The following is a 26,525-nucleotide window of genomic DNA, read 5'->3' as shown; positions in this document are numbered from 1 at the left end:
AGACCGGTTTTGTATGCCTGTTTCATCTGGTCTCTAAGGAGGTCTCAGAAATGCCAGTTTACCTAAACGACGGATTCCTTGATGGGAAATTTGATCAAGAGAAAAGTTCATTGCCCAAACCAAAAGCAGATTTTAACCAATAAAAACCAGCAACCGATTGCAGACACTAGAATTACCTAGGTCACTTATAGAAATGAGACTCGGCGTCCATGGAGAGATAGCATGGGACCGTGTAGGTAGCGTCGCCAGTCTAACGAGCTGGGATCTGGTGGGAGGGAGGGAGACCACTCCAAACCTACCATTTTTTTTTTTTCTTTAATCAGCGCCAGATGTGAAGAGGCTAGGCTGCGCACAAAATATGGAACGCTTCACGAATTTGCGTGTCATCCTTGCGCAGGGGCCATGCTAATCTTCTCTGTATCGTTCCAATTTTAGTATATGTGCTGCCGAAGCGAGCACGCTACTGAGTCCGCCCCCGGCATATATAAGGCACGGCGACCTCTCGCCTCTCTTGCTTAGGGTGGTCGAACCGCGCGCCTTTTCTAAACAACTTCGGGACGTCTAGGACAAATTTGTTGCCGCGGAATCACCTGACGAGGCCCGCACGGTCGGTGCTATGAGCGCTAGGCCGCGACTGACCGGCCGGGTTTACCTGTAGAGTGGGACATGCAAATGAGCGCCCGGAGCACCTTGGGTAAGGGGGTCCCGTCGCCCGGCCGAAGGCCCGGCTGTGGGTCGTGCGGCCTCCGCGATGGACCGGCGGGGCATGCCGGGAGCGGCGAGCACGGCGGACGCACACCTCACCCCCCGAGCGACTCCCCGCCCCCTGCACGCGCGTGCAGAGCCCTGGAGATCCAAGCGAGCGGGCTACGCGTTGTCCGTGAAGCAGCCATGGTTCGGCGAGGGCTGGGCCGGGTTGGCATGACCCATGCGGCCTCTCCCCAAATCGCTTGGCCCGCTGGGCCACTAGGGCGTTGGGTCACTAGGGCTCTAAGTCGAGCACAGGCCCTTCCAGCAAAATATGGAACGTATCTCAGATGTTTCATCAGTAACACGGGGGCCTTCGGCCAGTTACAAAAAGCATTGTTGAAATCAACCCAGCGTCCAGCCCTCCGTAAAACTCCTCCCATCGACTCAGTTCTGGATCTTCAGCACCACTCTACTTTGCACCCGGCTTTGCGAACTTCTGCCCAAATCTCGGGTATCACACCATCTGCGCAGGCGTCACTGTGAAGTGGGGGCGGGGCGGAGGAGCCCGATAGATAGCCACGCCCTTCACAGGTGTCTTCCCCTTGGGCCACCTTGGTGTCAGGTCTCCAGCCGGCTGGTACGCAGAGAACGCTGAAGCAAACCTTTTCCGCCTGAGAGGTGGATTCGAGGGATTATATTATAGAGTTGAACTGGAGAAGCATTCTCGTACTTCCTTATACTTCCCTGCACAGATCCTAGCCCTACATGACACAAACATGCAGAACAGACCTATTTGCAAGAAATATCAGAATGTTACTGTTAAATACTCTAACTACTGCTAAAACCATACTGTCCAAGTAATAGCCTTGCGCCTTGTGAAATGAGGGCCAAAAGTGAAAGCCTCTGGTACTGAGGTGGTTACACTGCTCCATTTATTGAAGTAAAGTGGTTTGCGTTAAGATGGCACACTTAAGGAATATGGCTTATCTATAGAATAAGTAGAATTTTGCTTTTTTCTTCCTTTGGTCGTCCTACCCTTTCCAAAACTATGGCATAATATTGTAAAGTAAAATCTTGTGAAAGATCAGTAATTTTGAGAAGTTTTAAAATTAGTACCCAACTTTATGATGTACAAAAATAGTGTGAAATCATGAGTTTCTGGTATTGCTGAGATGAAAATAAAGGAACAGAAAGCCTATAGCGATTATTGCAAAAACTATAATTCTTTTCTTTCAAAACTTTGAAGAGTATGAAAACATTGTTCCCCACCCTCCCCCCCAAAAAAATTGGCGAAAGTGACACGAGTAAACTGTCGAATTACAAATAAAATTTGCATTGATACATTTCTTCTAATGGCCTCTTTCCAGGAAGCCATTTCTGACTTCAAAGCTATTAATAGTGATGTTCAATTTTACAATTTGAAGAAATATATCAAAAATCCTTCCTGTGCTTATTCTTTAGAAACCTTACAATCAGTTTATCAAAGGATACCTGGTTAAAAGAATCTATAGTGGAATGGTCAGAGTTCCAGAATCATGAACTTGATTTCTCTACCAGTTGTAAGCGCTTCTGCCAAGCTACACTCCTTGGTGACCATGTTTAAACCCTTTAAATTCTGAAGAAGAAAAACGTTTTCCATATACAGAAAAATGGGCTGATAAAAGATCAAGTCCTTTGGGGTGGGGAAATCTTCATAATGGTTTTAAATTATGTGTACAGAAATTACAAGCAAGCGTAATTTTACAGTCATGGCACTGCTGAACAATGTGCCGTTAGAGAGCTAGAATGGAATTTCTCACAAGTGATTAACATGTGACCCCTTTTAAATTTTAAAGCTAAAAATTCTCTCTAAACCTCCAGTATTGCTGAAATTACTTCTATTACATTGTCAAATATGTATAAACACAAAACTGTATATAAACTCATAGGTGTTATAAACTAAAACCGAGGATTTAAAAATTAAATACAGAACTAGTAATCAATACAATTCAAATAAACAATTTATTGCAGATGTATTTGGTTAAAAATTGGTCACCATTGTTGGTTTTGATAGTTCAAAGATGTAGTTCAAGTTCAGTTCTGTATTTGTTTTGACTAATGCAGAGAATACCAATTCACCTAAGTATGTTCTGAAAATGCCGCACTTTTGTTCTATACCAAATAATATAAATACTTGTACATTTTTTAAAAAAATATTTTAACATCTTTGAGATCAGGACACAATAAATGGGAGTCAAGTCTATGAAATAAACTAGTTTAGAAAAATCACGCCTCATACTGAATTCTTGCCAGTGAGCAATCCTTCAATGACAATATATATTACTTGATGACTGTTAAGCTGTACTATTTATTTCAACATGGAGTTAGCCTAACGGTTTAATTTAAATCATCACTACGTGTCTAATCAAATATTGCTTAAATTTGGAACAAGAAAAGATTATCTGGTTAAATTCTTAGAAACTTTTAAACTTTTAGCTCCAGCTCTGAGCTCATGCTGAAGGTAAAGAAGAAACTAGGTTTCTAGTAGTGTTTTATTTATATGTAGTCATATATTTTCTGGGCTATATAATATCTGTAATGTGCAATTTCATCTGATTCTGTGAGTAGCAGCTTTCTCACTTCGAAGAAACAGATTTTCCTTAATTTATGAATTCTGATATATACTGAGACCCGGGGGAGTGGGGGGGGAGGCAGAAGGAAACAGTCAGCACATTAATGGTGACTCAAGCATGACTACTCCGGTCATATTCAAAGGACCTTCTTGAACGCACACACACACCCACACACAGTTCTCCTCTGTGAATCTGATGTGTTATCTCCAGAGGAGTTACAACAATCAGTACATTCATAAAATTTCTCTCTAGGATAGGTTCTGATACGTATTTAAAAGACTTTTCCATGAAGGCTCTATCTTATTTAGTACAAATACAGTTTTTCTTGCCAGTGTTTTCTGACATATAGAGATTTAATCTGGTACTTAGGTGTTTTCTCACTCAGTACATATATATCATTTCAGTGTCAATGGGAATTTTCTGATACACTTGATATTGACTTGGAAGTGAAGGAAATGTACAATCATTACATTCACAAAGTATCTCCCTAATATGAACTTTGATGAGTAATTTTACTAGTTATCTATTGCTGCATAAATTGTCCCCAAACTCACCAGTTCAAAACAACTTATCATTTCTGAGGGATAGGAATCTGTGAATGGCTTAGGTGGGTAGGTCTAGTTCAGGTTCTTTGTGATATTTAATTCAAGCTGTCAGGAAAGAAATCAGCTTCCAAGCTCATTCGATTATAGGTAGACTTCAATTCCACTAGTTGCTAACCAGACTTAATTCCTCACCACGTGGTGCTTTCCATACAGCTACTCACAATGACAATTTGCTTTCCTCAGAGCAAGAGAACATAAAGGATATAGTGTACAGGGGATGCCCAAGAGGAAAAACCAGTTACATATAATCTAATCTTGGACTCGACATATCGTCACTTCTGTTTATTAGTCACACAAAGCCAAGCTTGGTAAAATAAAGTAGGGGACCATGCAAAAATGTGAATACTAGGAGCCATCTTGGAGGCTGGCCATCATTCAATGAGTTTGACTTGTGGCTGATGGATGGCCTATCCACACTCAGTCTGTGTGTCTCTCCAGTATGAAATTCTTGTGTACACTCAGTTGTGACTCCTGGGCAAAGGCTTTTCCAGAGGCACTGCATTCAAATGACTTACCAGTGTGAATTTTCTTAACTACAATCAAGACTGACAGGTAAAAAAACCTTTTCAAATTCAGTACATCTATACATCTTTCTCTAGTGTTAGCATTAGTGTACAAAGATGTGAACTTTTGGTGAATGCTTCCTCATATTTAATACATGTATAAGATTTTTCCTGAATGTTTGCAGATATTCACTGAGGTGTGACGAATTTTCCAGCTACTCTCTCTCCAGTGTGAATTCTCCAATGTTCAAATGTGTCTTTTAAAAGGCCTGGTCACATTCAGTACAATTCTTCTTGTATACAAATTCTTCAATGGAACCTGAATACTGACCAGTGGGTGAGGTCTTTCCTACTTTATCCACAGAACATATCCACAGTTAAGTTCTCAACTCTACTTTCCACAGAAGCCTGAAGGTGGTTGAGTAGTCTTTAAGTTCCAATCAGAGCCGCTGTAAGTGGGATAGTCTCAGAAATGATCTCTCAGCCTCGACGTAGTATTTTTACCTGAGATACCAAAAACTCCAAACCTTGTGGGTTTTAGAGAACTGACAAGATTTAATGCTGAGTGCCTCAGGAAAGAAACCATTTGGAACTTTCAATGTCAACAGTAAATTGCCTGAGGACCACTTTTGCTTTCCTTAGTTTTTATTTTACCGAAGGCCTGCTTGGTGATGAAGTACCTTACCTAGCTTTTGTCTGGAACCATCTTTATTCCACCAGGGCCTTTCGTTGGCATTTCCCGCCTCAGCACTTTAACGATGTCATTCCACTGTTTTCTGTCCTTGATCATTTCTATTGAGGTTATCAGTCTTACTGGTGCTCCATTGAAGGCAATGTCTTCTCTCCTTTGATTTTTAGTATTTTTGCCATGGGTACCTAGGTATAGTTTTTAACACTTAGTTCTGCCTGACTAGAATTGGCTGAACTTTCATCTGTGAGCTTTCACCAATTTTGGAAAACTGTTGGCCATAATCTCTTCATTGTTCTTGCCCCATTCCTTCTCCATGACTTCAAATTACATGTTAGATATTTTGAACATATCCTGCTTCACTGGCATTAACTATTGATTATCTTGTCTTCCAGTTCACTTTCCTTGTTTTCTGGTATAATCTGTTACCTCATCTAGAGAGTTCTTAATATTTCAGTTCTAGCATGTCCTTTTAAAATAAAACATTTTTGATGAAAACTTTCTTCTATTTTTCAACCTTTTTGGACATTTTTTTCACATAAAATCACGATTATAAAGTCGTCCAACTCCACAATTTAGATTGATTCAATTCTTTCTCCCCTTTTTATGTCAAATGACTGTTGCTTCACATATCTAGCAATTTAATTTTATGCCAGATATTGTATAGTAAAGAACATAGAGGTTCCAAGACAATTCCTTCCTCTAACGGAGGGCCCCCTTTCCTGTTAGGCAAAGTTAATGGTTTTGATAAGATTTAGCCCAATTTATACCTGTTTTAAGGTATAGACCCAGAAAATTTCCAATTAAAAACCTGGACCTTTGTTTATGCAGGCTTGAAAGACTGCAAGGGATTCAGCTTTGCCTTTCAGAAACTTTCAGCTTAGCTTTTTAGCCTCACTACGCTCAACATTTAACAGGTATCTTGAAAGGCTATTCTTTCAAGGCCTTTCAAAAACTCCAATGTTGTCACTCCAGCTCTATGCAATCATTAATTAAAAGCATAGCTGGTTTCTCTTTCCTTTAACATGGCCCTCTGCCTAGGTCAAATCCAGATCCCAAGACTGAGCCCAGATTCTGCAAAAGAAATTGGGTGAAAAAAAAAAAAATTTAACTATGGGAGGTGAACATACAATGTAAATGTATGTGCCTTATGGTTAAAATGTACAGCTGAAACTTACTGGATTTCATTAATCAATGTCACCATAAAAATAAATTTAAAAAAATAAAAATAAATTTTTGATCTTCCAATAACCTTTGAAGAGTTCTCCCCTCTGTGAGACTGAACCCATTTTAGATCTAAGTTCCACATGATGCCTTTAAATATGTGGTTTTTGAAAGTAATCCTATTTTATGTTAATATTGGTGTGTTGACCTGCTGTGACCTACTACATCTCGTACAAAAAGAGAACCTCTATAGTGTTTGTAAAGCAAATATTAAAGTGATAGAAAAATGAAAATGATGACTTTGGAAAATTCAGAATATAGTTATATTAGAATACTAAAAATCATTCTGGAATGCAAATTACTCTTCTCCAACTCCTTGCTCTTTTTTTTTTTTTTTGGTCAGTTTTCCTTCTATTTCCTTCGTAGAACCCTTTCATTCACAGTTAAAGGGAAGAGGAAACTGTAAAGTTACTATTTTTTAGGACATTAAAAGCTTCCTTACTAATATGTCCAGATAACTGTCATTAAAAAGCTTGGTTTTAACTAGATTACAATTTGATTACAAAATTGCTTTGAACTATATCAGTCTACATATTGATGAGTTTAATTGAAAGACAACATTTTTCATGTAATTAACCCTTACCAAATGAATAATTTCTTCCAGAAACTCTTTGGTCCTCCCCAGATGCAATGTATAAGCACATAACTCTTGCACCTCAGAGATTTGTACAGTTGATGGCTTCTGCACAGCTTGATTCTTAGGAAGTTCCCAAAGTGATTGATGTTTGGAAACCACTGCTATAAAAAGAAAAACATGAAAAAGACAGCATATTCTGAAAACCTCTAGTTATTTTAAAGGAACTCCTTTAAACCTAAGTCTGAATCTGTTAAGATCTGTCACCTATAATCCTTATATAGCACTTACAGACTAAAAGCAGCCAAAAAGATTTCAGAAAGAGAAACCTACACTTTGAAGAGACCATCCATTAAATAAAATGATGGTCACATTCTTTTAGATCTATTATGGATATGACTTTTATATTTTAGGGGTAGTTGTTTAAAAATATCAATCACTTCACTTATGTCACAATTTTTGAAATATTTACAATATGATCATGATTAATGTGAGTGGAGATGCTGACCTCAAAAATATTACTTTGTCATCCTTCAGAATGCAAGTAAGACTATGAAATCAATTCAGTTCTGATGTATACAATTACAGCACCAAGTCTCACAAAAATAATAGTATGAAAATGAGCATTGTTCTAATTTTACTTATTTTAGGGTATATAAAATGTAAGTTGGCTTCACTGAACACCTAGAAAGACATTTATTTGAATAAAATGAAATACAAAGAATCTAGAAAAAAGGGAAACTAAGAGCCCCAAATTTAAAACTGATATTTTTAAAACTGGCGAGTATCTAAAAAATATTAAATTAGGACAAAATACTCAGTTCAAGGTCACAAGAAAATGATATGTGAGTACAGATACATAATTAAAACAAACTTGGATGAATTTGTGAAGCAATGAATAGGTTAATTTTTATATCTACATCACTTATATTAGAATAAGATTTAATACAAAATAGAAATAACTTTAAAAATGTTATAACACCCAGAGAATCTTAACTAAAATTTAGGCAAACTATTAGAACAGGAGAGCCATTATTAATTTGTTTATAATAATTTTTACCACTTGAGGCAAATAAAACAGACGATTTGCATGATGGGAATAAAATTCTAAACTACAAATTCCTTAACATCTACTCAAAGTTCATATATTCCAAGTCTTAGCACTCCTAACTACTGGTAAAAATGACTAAACCAGAACTGCCAGCACTGCATTAATTTCAAATTTGGTAATTTTCTATATTAAACTTAGTAATAACAAATCTTAACTTTGACTACCATTAAGCTTTTAAAAATTATTCTTACTACCTGCAAAATTTATGTAAAAGACTAATATTAAACACTTCAGAATTTGAACAATGTGAGAAATATGGATTCTCCCTTCTACGCACATACCCACAGAGATAAAATTAATGTTATGGGAAAAAAAATGCAATCATGCTCACAGGGTGATGAGGAGGTTCAACAGAATACTGAATATTCTGAGTTAACTAGATTTTAACTGCTCTAAAAGGATCATAATACGTGGATCACAATTAATATCCCATTAGCACATTATGAGCTATCACATTAATATCTCATCTCCAATATCTAGTTGTTGGATATTGAAGATATTAATGATATTGAAAATGAGATATTAATGCTTCCAGTATTCTCAACTACATACAGATGCTACCAAGAAATCAATTTTGAGTAGTTCCTTCCCTTATTTAATCTTAGAAAATTTTATTTTCAGACATTTAATAAATTGAAAAGGCTACTGAGAACTTCAGGAGTTCAAATACAATAAAAAATTAAACATGTCCCATAAGTATTGAAACAAATCAGAAATTGTTCAGTCTAGGAATTAAGGTACTTAATAAAATGATTAAATTCAAGATAAACACAAAGATTCAAGTCAAACAGACCTCACTAGATCCACAGAACTGACAATATATACCCATAAAGTTTGGCTTAGTATTCATAAACCACGGAAATAAAAATATGTTCTTCAATGTAAGCAGCTCTGCTATAAAATAGAATAGGCTTCAAAATATTTCTTGTGGCTCAAAAGAATATCTAGCCACAGCTTAAAATTCAGATCTAGGTAATCGTTTCTTATAGCAGTTGATCTGTATAGTTTTCCTGAACATTTTAAAATTTAATTTTTATCTGTATACATACAGTAACAATTTTGAATCCCCTCTCATGGTACAGTAAAAGCTCAATAATATACTTCCCTAATAAAACTTTCATCATATTGACATCAACTTATTTTCCTATTTTATGCACAAAAAATAAGCTAATTTTTTACCAATGAAATGGTAAAATTAGAGGCAACTATAACTTAAAATTATATAGCTTCTTAATGTTTTATTCATAGCATTCTTTATACAGAAGAAACTTCACTGATATTTACTGCAGCATCCTGTGGGTGAAGCACAAAATTATATTAATTATAAACAAAAAACAAAGCACTTTTGACTTTTAAAAATTATATATATATTTATATCCAGTTGACAAATAGCATCACAATTATTACTGTATAAAAAACTAAAAATCACCATGGAAACTAAGGCCTAAGTTCTTACTCCAACTTTTGTTTATATCTAAGAGATATTCAAAATTAAATTCCCGTACCTCAAAGAAAAAGTCTACATTATTTACAAAGAGTATGGAAAATAAAAGCTGCTTTTCAACTAAGTTAGATTGCTGTTACCTACAGTATTTACATTGTAAAAGGGGGTTGGGGTGGGGAGCACTACTAACAAATACCATTTCAAATAGAAATGTATTGTGCCTGGAATTTTATTCTAAAATTAACTGTGTATCCTAATAAGTGTTTGTTGATCAGAATATGACTTCCAATAAATCTACTGAAAATTTGTAAGAGTACCACTATCCTTCTTCATATTGCTAATCTAGATACTATTAAGTACAATACTGTAATAACTATAAGCACTGAAGCTTAAATGAAACAATGCCAACATATATGTAGATGGAATTTTATTTAAAATTGTAAAATATAATGCCTTAATGTTTTCTCATAATGAGACTAATATTTTTTCCATCCTTTAAGAGGTCTCATATATATATGTCCCTAAACAGTGAAACCTTCCAGTAACTTACCAGAAAAAAAGTTTAATTATATTATTCTGTTCTTAGAATTATTTTTCTAATATTTAAAAACATATCTAAATCCTTGGCAAAACAATGCAATCAATTCAGTGTAACAGACTGAGCTTTAAATCGCACTTTAATTTTCAATTAACTATAACCTACTAGTTAAGTGAACCAAATGCAGAATTTTAAATGACTCACTATGAAGATTTGCAAATCAATTGTAGAATGCATAGAAAAGTGGAGATAAGTTTTGGGGAAGGTGTAAGGTAGTTAATGTAGAAAATGATAAATGCTAATTTTAACACAAATGGTACTAAATGCACATGAAAGTTAACAGTATAAAAGAGAATAGCTTAAATAAGCTGAGATTCACATATTACAATAGCAAAGTTATGAGTGAGTGAACTGAAGACACGAACAGTTCTGAAAATTCTCTTTTCAGCCTACTTCCAAAGAAATAGTCAGGCTTTTTTCCTGTACATAGTTTTGAGCTTTGTCTATACCATATATAGTAGAAAAATAAATTCTTTAGCAACCTAGAAACAGTTTATAAAACTCTTAAAGTTTAATTTTCTTTGCCAGACATGCCAATGTTAAACTGACAGCTATAAATTAAAGCTATATAGACAATAGGTATAAGTAATATAGAACAAGTTAAGAATACTACATTTACCGGATTTTTCTTTTTAAAAATTACTGTACTTTCTTAATTCCTGTGTGCTTTGCAATAGGAATAATAGGGACTTTGTTTTCTTAGAAAAGATAATAACATGGAAGAGTATAACACAAATAATTTATAATATACATGTACTTTAACAGCAGCCTGGTTCATGTCAACATCTTGATTCTGAAGTTAAAATCAGAAGTACAATACCTAGGACATAACAGTTGGGAAAGACAACATTTATTTTAGGAAAAAAATGGAGCAAATCAAACTCTTGGGAGCCTCAAATCTCAAAATCATCTGTTTACTATAATACACATAAGATAACCTTAAAATTGCAGTAGAAATGAAGATTAAAACATGGACCAAGGAATTTTCTCTTTACTATACAAAATATAACCTAGCAATGAAGAACAAACCACTTTTTTTTCTTTCTAGAAAAAAAATGGCATGGTGTGATAAAGAACAAATCTTGAATAAAGCCTAACAAAATTTACCTATGCTACCTATTCTGAAAAATTTCTCCATAATTTAGTGTTCTGGTTGTACTTCACCAACAAAATGTTTAACCCCAGAAGCAGCAGTCATTTACAGCAAATCTGGTACCAACATCAAAGGGAAATTGGTTTAAAAAATGGTGTAAAAGCCACTTTAGATCTTACTACAACATCATCACAGAAAAAAATATGAATACAAGTTTGCAATTATATATATATACACATTCCAAAGAGGCTGTCAGTACCCAAAGTATTTTTATTGCTATATTAGCAATGGATTTTTGGATATGTTTTTAAGGGCCACATAAAAATAGATTCAAGGAACAGAGTAAATTGAAGTCCTAGATTAAAATGTTTGGTTTAAAGAATTTTCTACAACAAATTTCATGTTTATGTATGAAAAGTTATATAACCTTATATGAAAATGTCATGAAGTATTTTCTACACTATACTAAAATGTATTTCCCAAGAGGGAAAAAAATTAAAATATCTAAAATATATTAGATTAAGATTACAAGACCATCATAGATCTTTTGAACATGCATCTGTTTATAGAATTAACAGTATACAAGATGTTTATTTCATTATGGACCATAAAGAAATGAGTTGGTGACAACTATCCTTTGCACAACATTATCAACTCACTTTAGCCACAAGCATGTCCTTGGTATGTGTGCACAAGAAATATGTTCATTTTACCCCTCATCGTATCATCCACAGGTTTACTTAGAAGATGAAGGTACAGAAATGTTAAGTGTATTTTTCTTTCAAACATCCCGAGTATGGCATAAGTAGCCGGAAATTATAAAATACCTAACTGGGCTTTTAATTATCTACACGGACTGATAAAATGTAAATTAAGTTGCCCAAATTAGCACATAAACAAAACCAGCCATAAAGCAGGCTGAAAAGCATTAAATGTTTCATATATGCGAGTTTTAAAATCATTTAATTTCTATAGAAAAATTTTATTCACAATATAATGTGACAGAAAATGCCACAGGAATGATATACTGATTGCAATAAGGTTGCATGCAACAGCAGCTTTGTATTTTATAGCTATTTTTGTTTATAAAAATTAAATCTCTCCAGTCATGCTTATCACATGGTCTTAGATTTGTAATGTAAATTAAGGAATACCATATAGTTCAAAGAGAAAATGTCTCATCATTTTGAATGTGAATTATCTGTAAGAAACATGAAATATACTACTGAACCCTGAAACATGCATGTCTAGATTTGCTTTTTGTCCATTTTCAGGCTGTCTGCAATCACTTCCTACTCATATGATACCAAGAGGATCCGTCTGTAACTGTGGTTGTATCAGCTGAGGTTGCAATGGTGGTGGTAACTGAAGCGGTACCATTGGTTCCACCAACTGTCCTGGGTTTGAAGGTGGTGGAGGAGCCACAGTATTTGCAATTTCTACAATTTCTCCATTGTAAAAGAAAAACTGACACTGCTGAATGAATGTTTCAACAACGGATTGATGGATCTTAGTGGTAGACAGAAATTCTCGATTTTCAAAGTCGGGTCTCATCAGGGTTGGCCAAAAACAGATGGATAAGTTGTCTGCTGTCATTAGGTTGACTTTATTTTGCTGACTAACCCTAAAATTATGATAGAAAAAATCGATTAGAAAACCAAAGCTCATTATAATTAAAGAATCCTAGAGTTGAAAATGATCTCAGATGATTTTGTTTCACCTTTTATCTTAGCTTCAAATTTAAAACATTCTATGTTCAACCACATTCCAGTAACAGGAGACAAAAGTAAAATCCATTCCTTATGTGACTCAAAGTTAGTCTAAAAAAGGTTGCTTGGGTTTTATAATTTACTTATAGAATAGAAACCACCTTAATTTATGTGAAATAACCTTTTTTTTGCTCAGGAATAGGACATGTGACATACTTTAATGAGTTTCTGGCAACAAAAACAGAACATTCTAATTGCATATGCACATTCTTTGTCAATAGTAATAATGACAGATGAAAAGACAAACCACAGTATGCCACCTCTTTGAACCTTGGAAAAATAAAACTTTGAACTTTAGAAAAACAACTTTATCCAACCAGGAGACTTTTCCACTTTGAAAAAAATTAGTTTCTAGTATTCTAAAAAGCAATCTTTTCAATCACTAAATATCTCATACATTGTTACAAATTTAATTTGAAAGCCAAATGCAGTTCACAGAAACATTCTACTTTAAAATTATTTAAATGATTTAACAATAAACATATAATATAAATAAACATTATTAACATTACTGCATCCAGTCCTTTAAATTTGAGGCGAGCACTTCTATACCCATCTATAAGTAAGAAACATAAGGAAAATCTTGAAATATAACAAAATTATTAAAATGAGAAGGAATCTTAAGTTTTTTATCTAGTCCTCTCATTTCACACATAAACATCCCAATATGCAAGGTAGCAGGAAATTGTCATACTTAAATTTGCATATAAAAAAACTGATAACCAAAGGACCCCTCACTCACCACAGGAGTTGCTCATCTGAGGAAAAATATGTGCCCTAAAAACATGTTCTGTGGCAAAAGTTATTGCTGTTTTTTAAGATTAGAATATTCAGAATAAAATCAACCTTTTATTAAAATGTAGTGAGCCCAGTTAGGTGTTTTTATGTAGCAGGCAAGTATAGATTCTGAAAATACCTATAAAATTGAAAGACATAAGAGTATGGAAGCATCATTTCTAATTGCTGAGTTGAAGTACAAATCAGTTAGAGATAAGGGTGGTTAGATATAATCAAGGCTTCCTTGCGGAAGTAATGTCTGAGTTGAGTCCAGGGTGATAAGCGTTGGTAAAATGGTAGGAAGGAAGGATAATTCGGTCAAAACTCTGGTTGTCTCAACTTCAGTGTGTACCTCCTGATGAAAGACTATGTCTAGGGTGTGGCCTGATAATTTGCATTCCTAACAAGTTCCCAGGTGATGCTGCTGCTGTTGGTTTGAAGACCGCAGCTTGAGAAAGACTGAACCAGTCATGTTAAGATGTGATGAGGGATGACCATAAATTCAATCTTTTGGTTAAGTGCTATGAGTTTAATAGTGTGGCACTTAGTTAGTGAGTGTCTGGGGGGGAAAAGGAAAGGAGATGTAACTGAAGAAGTTAAAATTATACCACTTAATGTTAAATAGTTTGGATTTTTTTCTGCAGGATATATGGTGCTATTTAATTGGAAGTGATCTTTACAGAAAGATCTTTTGGAAAGATCATTCTGGCGTCAGAATCAAGGGAGAAACAAGAGGAAAAACTGGCAGGGAAAAAGTCCAATGAAACCAGAGCTCACTATATGAGAAATGATAAAGCCTAAACTAAGGCAGTGCTAGAGGAATGAAAGGAAAAATAATTAGGAGAAAAAGCTGATTTGATGCAGTAACTCACTAAATAGAAAAAGAGAATATAAACAAAGAATAACTCTATGGATTAATTTTTGCTATCTGCTGCTCATCCATTATATATTTATATTTATCATTTATTTCCTAGGAATGTAAGTTCCATGAAATAGGTGACTGCTTTATTCACTATGTCCCCAAGACTTATAGACTATCATGATACTCTGTGTGCTAGATACTCTTTATTCACAAGAGTATCTAGCACACAGAGTATCATGATAGTCTAGCTGAGAGTATCCCCTTTAAAATTTAAGTCTGAATGTTATTTCTCAGTCTACAGCCATACCACCCTGAATGTGTCCAATCTCGTCTGCTTATGTTTTCTCTGTTCTGCTCTCCATAACCACTCAGAGTAACAGACATGCAATACTATTTTCACTGAGAAAGTCTTGCCCCACCCTCAATCAACTAAATGTCAGTTGAATTCCAGCGTGCTTAAGTGACATAGATGAAGCATCCTTTTTATCTTGTCAGTAAAACATTTTGAGGACTAAGCTATTGATCTGGCACTGTCCCTCTTCCCTTTCTGATCTTATCTCTAACTCGGTCCATCGCTTTGCTTGAATCACATAGGCCCCTTTTGTTCCTCAACATACCAAATATGCTTTTGCCTGTGTTATATCACTGGAGCCAAACACAGTGTCTAAAATAATATTAATGGCTAGCACTATGATTTTTTGAACATACTCATCCCTTTTCCCTATTCTTTCTAATGAAGTACAATTCTTATTTCAGGACTTTCATCGGGCCAGAGAGTAACATGTGCACAAACCGTCCCTACACTCCACATTGAGTAAGGTCTCCTAAATACCCTGTGCACATCTGTTATCACATCACGAGCTACTTGTATGGTAATTTTCAAAAGCAGTTTCACTAATATACTGCAATACTATGTATGCTGGTATTTTCTCAGGGAGGGAGACTTTAAAGAATAGTTACTAGAAATAACATAAATAATATAATTTATTCTATATTGATAGCAACAAAACTTTAAACATTGGTTAATATTCCCTTCTAAGAACTATAGACTGAAAGTACTTGGTTTGGGCACTGACATTACTAGTTAAAAATACAAACTTCAGTTCAATAAAAATGTCAGTAGAAAATATTATGAAGAGTAGACTTTTGAAAACATTAGTGCAAATACTAATAATTCTACTCAGTCCCAAGGACAACTTTGTGAATCTTATTCTTCTCATCTTTTATAGTTTAGGAAATGAAGACTTACTTAGCAAGCATTAAGTAAATTGTCCAAAGTCACAGAACTAAAGATGTTTCAAAACCAAGCTTGTCTGATTCTGCAGTCTGAGATTTAAGTTATTATACGATGCTGCCTTTCACATAATGTATGGCACTGAGGAGTATATATATTTTTTTTAGACAAAAGCATAAACTTGAAGCTAAACATATTTAGGGCTATTAATATCCTGCATTTCAGGTAACAAGGTAGACAGTAATATTAATTGAAGTTTCTGATAAAATTCCATTCCTGATAAAATTTCACTGTGTGGAATATCCAAACAAAATAAGATACACAAAAGGAACAGCATGATAGAAAAAGCATAAGATGTGTAATTTATTAATTGTGACATTAGGCACATAATTTCCTTCTTTAAACCTCAATTTTTTCAACTTCAAATAGGCTGACTTGATTATTTTCTAAGTGTCATATCTAAAATTCTAAGATTCTATAAGAGAACTTAAAAAATAACGGTGATAATAATGAAAATGTACTTACCACACTTACTATTTATATAATCATTACATGTATTGAGTCATATACCCTCCTTTAAACAAATTAATGAAAAATCTATTTTAAAAATCCAGAAAAAATTTAAAGAACCAAAATTGAACTGTATGTTTAAGTTTGTGTCTTTTTCTATCTTATAATTACACATTTATAAAGTTAATGTCTGAAATTTGTAGTGCATTTTATTTGCAAAAATAAAAAATAAAAATACCTGTTTAGATGTGTTATTACATATCTGAATACATCATAGTTTACAGGATGAAACTTCTTAACAATTTCTTTCAATGCGTGAAGACGTTCTGTTTTATCTAGGATTTCTGTAAAATTAAAATAAGAAATTTGTGTGAAACTCACACATTTAAAAATATTTGATAAAGCTTCCTACTATGTTTATTGCAAAGAAACAATAACGTGTTTGATGCATATTAGGATATGTAAACAACAAAAAAAGTTTTAAAGAACTGCTAAAAATAATTAGCATATATTACAATAGCCTTTTGAAAGTAAAGCTAATCATTAAAGAGCAAAGTGACTTCAAGATAGTAAAATGGGAAATAGTATATTAGCTAAAAATTTACTCAAGCAATTTATATAACTACTGGTTTAAAATTAACAAATTACTTATAAAGCTGTTAGGCTCTTAATATTCACGCTACAAAGAGTAAATACTTTAGGTTTTGTGGGCTCAAATACTCGACTCTGCAATTGTAGCACAAAAGCAGTCACAGACAATATGTAACAAATGAGTGCGCTGCAATAAAACTTTTGAAATCTTAATTGCAGATAATTTTAACGTGTCATGAAATTTTTCTTTAACTCTGTCAACCATTTAAAAATGTAAAAACTATTCTCAGCTTGCAAACACCTACCAAAAACTGGTGGTGGGCTGAATTTGGCCCGTAGGCAATAGTCAGCCAATATTGATTTAAAATCATCACCCTATATGCTTATTGAAAATCTTTCTTCACAAGCAGTACAAGCATTTAACTCAGTTACTCTCCAAATTTATGTAAATTATGAAACAGCATTATTGAAATGAAATGTGGTTCTGCAGTAAATAGGAGATAAGAGAAAGCTTTACTGCTCTTCCTCATTCATTGCATTCTTCCAAAAGGTAACAATGAGTTCTTCTGAAGGAGGCCAACTGCATACCAACTCATGGTAGTAAAACCAAATATTACCAAATCTCATTTGCCACAGAGTACTTCTAAACCATTCCTCAAAAATGTCCTAAGGAAAACTCTGAGGTTATTGTTTATGATCAAAAAGTAAGAGAATCTAAATTACTGACTGAACCAATTTCCCAGTTTACATATGAAAGTATGTATAAGGCAACTATACCTTGTGACAATATACTGCTTTTTTAAGGAAGTTTTTAATTAAAGTACTTTAACATAATCTAAATTATAAGAAAGTAGTCTCACTTTAAGCTGGAAGACTTGTAATCAAAAGGAAATAGGAAAGAGGAATTCTAAGAAATTATATTCGTTTTAGCCACTGAGACAACAATGTAGATTAAGCACTAGGTTACCTGATACTCAAATACATCTTCTGTATCATTTTCTAGATAACGTGAATATTTAATAGAAACATCTGGATGAATGATGCTAAAGTAGGAATAAATATTGAATAAGTACCCATTTTCCTGCCTTACTTTTTCAAAAAAATGACTTTAGACATGAGGCCAAAGTTAATTTGACTTGAAAAATTTTAAATCCACAAATGTATAGACCACACACAGGTTAGTATTTTACTGAAGTACATTACAGATAAACTCATTTGAAAAGTTTATTTAATTTTCTTACGATGCCTCTGAGTTTGAATTAAAAATACAACTTTCAAACTTCTAGTACAATGATCTTCAAACTTCTAGGAACACTGTCACCTGGGAGTCTAGCTAAAACTAAGTACTCCCGGAGCCAACCCCAAGGATTCTGATATTCCTTATTTAGAGAAAAATATCTTTAAAACAGTTCTAATAAGCTGAATTTTTATTGGCTACACGTTCTAGTGCATGGCTGATTTTAAAACATAGTAATCAACACACAAAACCCATCATGCCTCTCAAAAAGAGGAGGCTTATATACTTACTTGCTGCTTCTAGTAGCTCTGGATGAAGAGAATATGGAATTAAAGGATCTGGCAGATCTGCAAAGAAAGCTTTAAGAGCTCCAGCTACAGCGTTTACTGTTACTTCCATTGATAGTAGACTGATACTATGATCTACAAGACAAAAATTTAAAAATTAATCTATAACTTATATAAAATTTTAATTTATAGAAGTATGCTAAACAGGTGCTTGTAGACCCAAAGATATTTAAGTCTTCTCATCAGCTACCTTTCTTTACAGGCCAATTCACCTCTCTCTCATTGTTTTAAAATAGATAAACTATGTAGATAAGGGAAGAGAGAACTAAGCTTAGTATATGGAAGAACATTAGCTTTTACTAATATCTATCTTCTTTTAAAATATTTTGTTTACATAAGCTACATAAGGAAACAAAGACAAAAGATAGGAATTATATGCATATAAATTCAATTTTATACCTTAGAAGTTAAAATTTTTTATAAGTTTAAATTTAAACACTTAGTGAAGTTATGATGTAAAAAAACAATGGAACACACTAAAAGTGTATCATAAGGTTAATTTTCTATTAAAAATAATTTTTCCTTATTTTAATGAATCCTTATGACAGAAAATGTGAAAATATAGACCACGAAAAAAGAAAAAAATTAACCCCATCACCCAGAGGAAATCACTGTTTATACTTTAGTATGTTTCTTTTCAGTCCTTTTCTAATCATTAAAAATAACAACAATAAAACCAACAACAAAAAACAAATCAGATATACATTTTATAATGGGTTTCATTTTTAAGGCATTGCATAGATTAAACTCTGACAAAGTAACTTTTTGATAACATTTAATTGTAATTTCAAACTAAGAATTCACATATATCCTTAAAGAATAATCACCAATTAACATTTTGCTCTACATAATTTTAATGACTACAAAATATTCTCCAGATTTAACAATTTAGATAATATTCTGTTACTGAATATTTAGATTTATTTCACTTAAAAACATTATAAAGATGCTATGATAAATACTTTTATGTACTAAAGCTTTCTCTTAAGGCTACATTCCTTGTAATAATAGCTACCCAAAGAACATTTAATATGGTGCCTGGCACAGAAAACTCTTCATGTGCAGTATCTTATTATTCTTCATAGTCTTATCACTCTCATTTCTAGATATGAAAAAACTGAGATTTAGAAAGATTAACTTTCCTAGGGCATTAAGACAGTTAAGTGACAGAACCAGAAAACAAAACTGGGAAGACTAATTCAAGAGGCCCTGGTATTGAATACTAACCTTACACTTCATTACTAGAAGTGAAATATTACCAGTTTCTCTAACACAGTATTTTTTTTAAATGAAATGATATATTATACAATATTCTTTCAAAGCAAGGCCAACACAAAACACTCAACGACTGACATTTCATCATTACAACACACAAAAAGCTAAAATATTTTATATGGCTATCTAGTATTCTTCTTATAAATTCATGAGCAGTCCCCCCTTCCTTTAAAAAAAAATTACAAAAAAGTGTGCAATGAATGCCCTTGTAAGTATATCTTTGTATGTTTATACAAAGACTTCTGTAACATAAATATTTACAAGCTGAATTTCTCTAGCAGAGCTACCTGAATTTTAATATTCATAAACTGCCTCCCAAAATGCACCCATAACCAAGAGTAAACAAACAAAATACTGGTTTGCCTACATCATACCAACAATCTTTTTCACTCTGATAATAAAATAACAAATACAATCTTTTTAATTTTTCTTTACAACTGACAGAGGCAGAGCATATTTTTATGTGTTGGTCACTTTCTTCTGATGTGAATTCCTTAATCTAGCATAGATATTCTACGCCCTTCCAAGTTTATAGTTTGTCTCGTGATTTTATGTTTTATCCACTGTCTCAGACAGAATTTTTACCTTTTTAGGTAGTCCAGTTTATCATCTTGTTCATATTTTCCAGATTTCATTTCAAGTTTAGGCCTGTCCCTATTCTAAGACCATTAAAATAGTCAATTACTTTCATCCCCATACTTATTATAGTTTTCATTTTTTCCATTTACATTGATCTCATATATAATTTACTTTATTATGATTAGAGAATTTAGCTTTTTTTTTCACTCCTAATGGTTAGTTAGCCCAATATCATGGGGAAAAATTTTTAATTGCATTTTAAAATAAGAACTATGTGACATACAAAGATGCTGATGTGTCATAAGTCGATTTATTACTTTGCCAATTCTGGTAATAGATTTGAAGCTCTACTCTTTCTTGACTGTGGTATCTATTTTATTAAATACATCTAATCTCACTTCCAAACTCTCTTCCGTCAACATCTATATCTTTAGAAGGTTTTCATGTGAAAATCAATCCTCCCATCATGACATTTCAATAAGGAAAATAATAAAACAATGATTTTATTTTATATAATCATCTTCTTACCTTGATCAAACTGCTTTTGAATATTGTCTTGATCAGTTTTGTTCCCACTAACACGGTAGAGTCCTTCAGTACATAATCCTAAAAAAATAATAAATATGCATGCTTTTTTATATGTACATATATATCTACAATAAAAAATATATTTAACCTTATGTCTAACTTAGTGACATACAAAAATATGGTGGTAGAATATTTTAAAGAATTAGATATTTTTCAGTATTTCATTTTAAATAAGTTCTTAATGGACTTCTTTTAATTTTAAACTATGTAGGACATCCAGCTCCATACAAAATGAGAAGGCACATTTCTCCCTATTTCTTCTATTAGACATAGCTAAATTCCTGAACGCAATATGTAAAAAACAAACATCGAACTTTGAATGATGGAGAGAAGGTGCGCACTGGCTAGTGACACTGGATCTTGAAGAACAACATGACACTGAGTTCCCTGTTTTCTTTTTATATCTTATGTATCCTAGACAAGACAATAGGGAAGCCTGCAACCCAGAAATACCAGTGAGCACAGGTAAAAAATAAAAATAAAGCAAAACAACACACAGAGAAACAATAACAACAAAAAAAAGCCTACTCTCTCAGTGAAAGAATTAGAAAAAGCACAGCCTAGCAAGCAAAACAAACATTTTTTACTATAACTGCCCTATTCCAGCCAAACGCTATGGAACCCACTACTCTTCACACACATTAGTTGTGAGCAAGTGGGGAGACTAGAATTCCACCTATGCTCAGGAGTAACTAAGGTGCCCCTTTCACATCCCTGGAGTGTCAGCAGAGTCTGAGTGGAAGAGCTTGACCTAATCCTCCTCCAAGATAAGAGAAACTTTAAAATCTGGGCTTCTACCACCACATTGCAGTATCAAAGCAGCCTTCCTCCCCTAATTGAGTACAGTGTCAGAGGAGATCTGCTAAACTAGATTGATTTAAATAAGATCTAAACACTCACAGCATATCCAAAATTTCCAAGATAAAATAATACTCAAACTAAAACCATTCATCATACTAAGAACTAAGAAAATCTCAAATTGAAAGAGGACAATGGTCACAAACACAAAGATGTCAGTTGTAGAATTATCGAATGAGGATTTTAAAGCAGCCACCATAAAATACTTCCGTGAGCAATTATAAACACACTTGAAATAATGCTCTAACATATATGTCACTGGGCCAAAAGTCTCTACTCCGCCGTATGTTCAATGGGAAGTTCCTCAAAGCTCTTCTGAAAGAGACTCAATTTGATAAGGCATTGTACTCGTCTGATCAAAGGGGAAAAAGAAAAATCAAAGGAAAAGGATTCTGTCAAACTTATTTCTGGAATAATGTCATGGCCTCTGCTTGGGACAATATATTAATTCTTTCTAATTTTTCACCTGGTTACAATTACTTTATTCTTTACCAAGTATGTATAAAGATATGAAAGGAGGACAAAACGTATCTCATATGGGGGGGGTCAATATTAAGAAATCCACCGACATAAAAGGAGCAAAAATCTACTGACAAAAGCTTCATGGGCCAAAATTATATTTTTTACTGATGTATGTTTTACTGATATAGCCAACATGAATTAATCTCTGGTGAATGAAAGAAACCAGACACAAAATAATTTATTTAGTATGATTCCATTTATATAAAGTTTTGTATCAGGCAATACTATTTATAGTGGGGGGGGGGGAATCAGAAAAGAGGTTAAATGAGAAGAAACATAAAGGGTGATGAAAATGTTCTGTATCTTGATAGGTGTGTGGATTAAACAGGGGTATGCATTTGTTATAACTCATCTAATTGTACCCTTAAGTTTGGTGCACTTCACTCTATGTAACTGAACCTTAGAAATAAAAAGAACTATGAGTAAATACTGAGCAAATACTGATCTTTATAGTTAGTAGGCTCCTAGTCTAGAGTGGTATGTATACTTTTTGTGTATTCTAGATGCGAGCAGAAGAGTAAATATGTTAAGGATAAGGGGAGAAAGGATTCTTATTGCTGAAGAAGAGAATTACTAATAACAAAAGTGGGACTAGAGCTAAAATACTTTGTGGTGTTAGAGTAAAAAAGGTATTGGCATAAACTCGTGGTTTTTAATATAGATACAGAAATAAGCATATATATGCAAACATACATATATTTCCTACCTTTGTCTGCTGAAAGAGTCCAGAATCAGCCCCAATAATGGTTTCTAAATACCATTCTCTATCAAAATAAGCCAGAGCTCTTTCTCAGAGAAAAGCCTGATTCCAAGGTTAGATCAGGAAAAATGTAAGCTAAGACTGGTAAATCTTGTGCCAGATAAGAAGAACTTAAAGAGTTATGGGAACATATCTTAAAAGGATGAGAATGGATTATAACTCACTAAGAATACATGAGTCCATACTAATATAAATAAATAAAAAGTTATTAAATCCAAAGTTTTAACCCTTTGGCAGATACAACCAAATGATCAAAATTAGTATCATCTATAGTGAAACAAACTGATATCCTGTCTCAACAGATATGATGCACTTAGAAGATGATATAACATCGCTTCAATAGTATTTCTAACAAAAATGAGTAATTCCAATCTAATAATGAAGAAACATCAGACAAACTCAAATTGAGTAAGAATGTTTATTTGTACAGTAAAATGCTAAGCAATAAACAGGAGAAATGAAAGAGAGAAAAAATAATCAATGAAGACTAAACCTAGTAGCTGAAAGTCTGATGACAGCCTCAATGTAAGAAAAGACAAAAGCAGCTGAGGAACTATTCTGAACCAAAGGTGTCGAAAAAGACATGATCACTAAATGCGATGCACCTAGATTAGATCCTGCCTGGACTGCCCTCTAATAAAGAATTAAATGGCCCCAAATGTCCATAATGGTGAGGTTGAGAATCCCTGACATAGTGATAAGCCTTTAGTATTATTTGCTATTATAAGGGTACTTAATCGTCCAAACCAAAAATCTTGCCTTCCATTCACCAGTAACTGATAGATGTGAAACAATAAACAAAAACACTAACTCTATTATTTAGATATAATAATATTACCCAAGTTTTACTCAAACTTAAACCACTTAAATCCCAAAGTATCTATTCAGGGCCTACAAGCAAAAAAGGCATTAGAAATCCATGCCAATATTCCAAAGCTAAAAATAAAAATTTACAAATTCAAATACCTTTTAACTAAATATCATCATCTTTTTTTCTTTTATTAGGTAACTAACCACTGTACCACACAGAATTCTTGACATCTAAAGTTCTAAAATGACTTTGACTTCTATTTGAGTTGCTAACATATACAATATGAGAGTTTTACAGTTTGTTAGCATATACCTTTAAGGTAAAAATAATTAAAAGTCATAAAATAAATTACAAAGGGTAGAGAAGTAAGGCACATAGATAGATAATCCATAAATCAGATAAATATGTCTATGGGGAATTGGCATCAGCAAAAGAAATGAAGATGGGAATTTCACGATTTGGTTCACTCACAAAAGAAACTACTGAGCTGCCAAAAAGTGTCAGAATCAACTTTTGCAGAACTCTGGAATCTAGTCAAAAAGAAAAAGAAGAAAAGAAAATCACAACCACCAGAAGGAGGCTTGGTGAAGAAAGAAGCTTTAAATTGCCACCCCAGATTGGCAACAATGATGAGGACGGCAGCCTATACTCTGAGTGCAAGTTGCAAATGCCAGAGGGAGCAATACAGATCTTATTCTCAACAAATTGTGGTTAATGCCCCCATACAGAACCAATCTGCAAAGACTTGGAAATATTTTTTTCCCCAATGGCTCCAGGCATTTAAGGAACTGTCAAAACACTGGCTAACTACTAAGTTGTGGAATAGATTTCAGTGGCCACGAATATAAGAATACAGACTTTACAAAAATAGTTTAGAAAACTCACAGAACAAGCAAACATAGCCAATAAACAGCAACAGCACATCCTAGTGATGGGGGAGAATCCGATTTTCAGAGATGCCATATTATAATATGCAAAACCTTTATTTTCAACAGAAAATTAAGAGGCATGGAAAGAAACAAAATAAGATGGTACATACAAGGAAAAAAAGAAATAGACACTAACTATGAGGACTCCCAGTTATTGCACTTACTAGACAAAGATTTTAAATCAACTGTTTTTAAAATGCACAAGGATTTAAGAAAACCATGAACGAAGGAAATCAGGAGAATGATGACTTAAATAGCAAATATCAATACATACACAGACATTATAAAAAAAGAACTAAAGAGAAATTCTGGATCTGAAAAGTCTAATAACTAAAATGAAAAATTTACTAGAGAGATTTAACAGCAGATTTTAGGAGGCAGAAAAACAATCAGTGAAGATTGGTTGAGATTATCCAGTCTGGAATTAAAAAAAGAAGAAAATAATTAAGAAAAATGAACAGCACCTAAGAGACTTCTGGGACATCGTGAAATGTATCAGCATACACATAAAGGCTTTCTCAGATAAAAAGGAAACTATTTTTAAAAATTATGGCTAAAAACTTCCTAAATATTAAAAAGAAACCCACAAATCTACATATCCAAGAAGTTCAACAAACTGCAAGAAGGATGGACTAGCAAAGAGGTCTACAATGAAAAACGAGAAGCTACTCATCATATCCTAGGAACCTACAAATAAGATTAACAGCTTATTCCTCTTCAGGGCAAAAAAAAAAAAAAAAAAAAAAAGGCTAGAAGGCAGCAAGATCATATGAATTCCTGAAAGAAACCATCAACCAAAAAATTCTGTATCTGGCAAAATGATCATTCAAAAATAAAATAAAGTTAAGACATCCTTAGATAAGCAAAAATTGAGGGGAGTCATCACTAGTCTATATGCCCTACAATAAATGCTAATGGGGGTCCTCTGGGATGAAATGAAAGTGTTATCATCATACAGTAACCTGAAAGCCATACAAGAAAATAAATAACTAAGGTAAAAGTAGTTGCAGACATAAGTATTAAGCCAGTACTAGTATTGTATTTTTGATCTGTAACCTATCCTTTTGTCCCTATATGACTTAAAAGGAATGCATAAAACAATAATTACAAATTGATGTTAACAGGAACATATGTATAAAGATGTAATTTGTGACAATAACATAAAGGATAGAAGACAGAGCTGTAAAGGAGCAGAGATTTTATATACTTCTGAATTAATATTACTAGTATTGCTATAAAATTAATGTTTATTGTAATACCTAGGGTGATGACTAAGAAAATAATTTTAAAATATACAGAAAAACAAACAAGAAAAAAAATAAGGAGTATTAGGGGGAAAAAAGTCACAAAAGAAAGCAGTAATACAGGAATTTAGAAACAAAAGGTTTAAGACATAAAATAGGGAAATGACAGAATTATATTTTCCTTTAAAAGTAAATAGATTAAACTTTCCTATTAAAAGACAGCTAGAATGGATTAAAAAAAAAACAATATGAAGTCTTAAAGATACTTGCTGCTACTGATCCAGACACAAATATGTTGACTATATAAAGATAGGAAAATATAGCCCATGCAAATAGTAACCAAATAGCTGGGTGGCTTCCCTAATTTCAAAAAAAAAGAAAAAAAACTTTTAAGACGAAAATGGTTATGAGACACTGAAGGACACTGTACACTGATAACAGGCTGGGTTCCAAAATACATGGTACAAAAACTGACAGAATTGAAAGGAGA

At 33.4% G+C, this 26,525-nt stretch overlaps 1 protein-coding gene and 1 non-coding gene across 2 annotated transcripts in view; both read right to left on the bottom strand.

Annotated features, from left to right (window-relative positions):
• Positions 1-352: 352 nt before the first annotated feature.
• Positions 353-459, bottom strand: LOC112475552. The gene has a single exon (XR_003044756.1). It is a non-coding gene; the product is annotated as a U6 spliceosomal RNA (small nuclear RNA).
• Positions 460-9,350: 8,891 nt separating this feature from the next.
• The window catches only part of ARHGAP5 (Rho GTPase activating protein 5), a 61,398-nt gene continuing 44,223 nt past the window's right edge, over positions 9,351-26,525 (bottom strand). The window contains exons 5-8 of the mRNA XM_015585518.2: positions 20,852-20,929; positions 18,413-18,544; positions 16,533-16,638; positions 9,351-12,766 (exon numbers count right to left, since the gene is read on the bottom strand). Of these exons, the coding sequence (XP_015441004.1) occupies positions 12,439-12,766; positions 16,533-16,638; positions 18,413-18,544; positions 20,852-20,929 (644 nt within the window). The 3' untranslated portion in view covers positions 9,351-12,438. The remainder of the gene's footprint in view (positions 12,767-16,532; positions 16,639-18,412; positions 18,545-20,851; positions 20,930-26,525) is intronic.

Source organism: Pteropus alecto, unplaced genomic scaffold (assembly GCF_000325575.1).
Source record: "Pteropus alecto unplaced genomic scaffold, ASM32557v1 scaffold171, whole genome shotgun sequence".
Classification (NCBI taxonomy): domain Eukaryota; kingdom Metazoa; phylum Chordata; class Mammalia; order Chiroptera; family Pteropodidae; genus Pteropus; species Pteropus alecto.
This window is presented reverse-complemented; position numbering and strand designations above follow the sequence as displayed.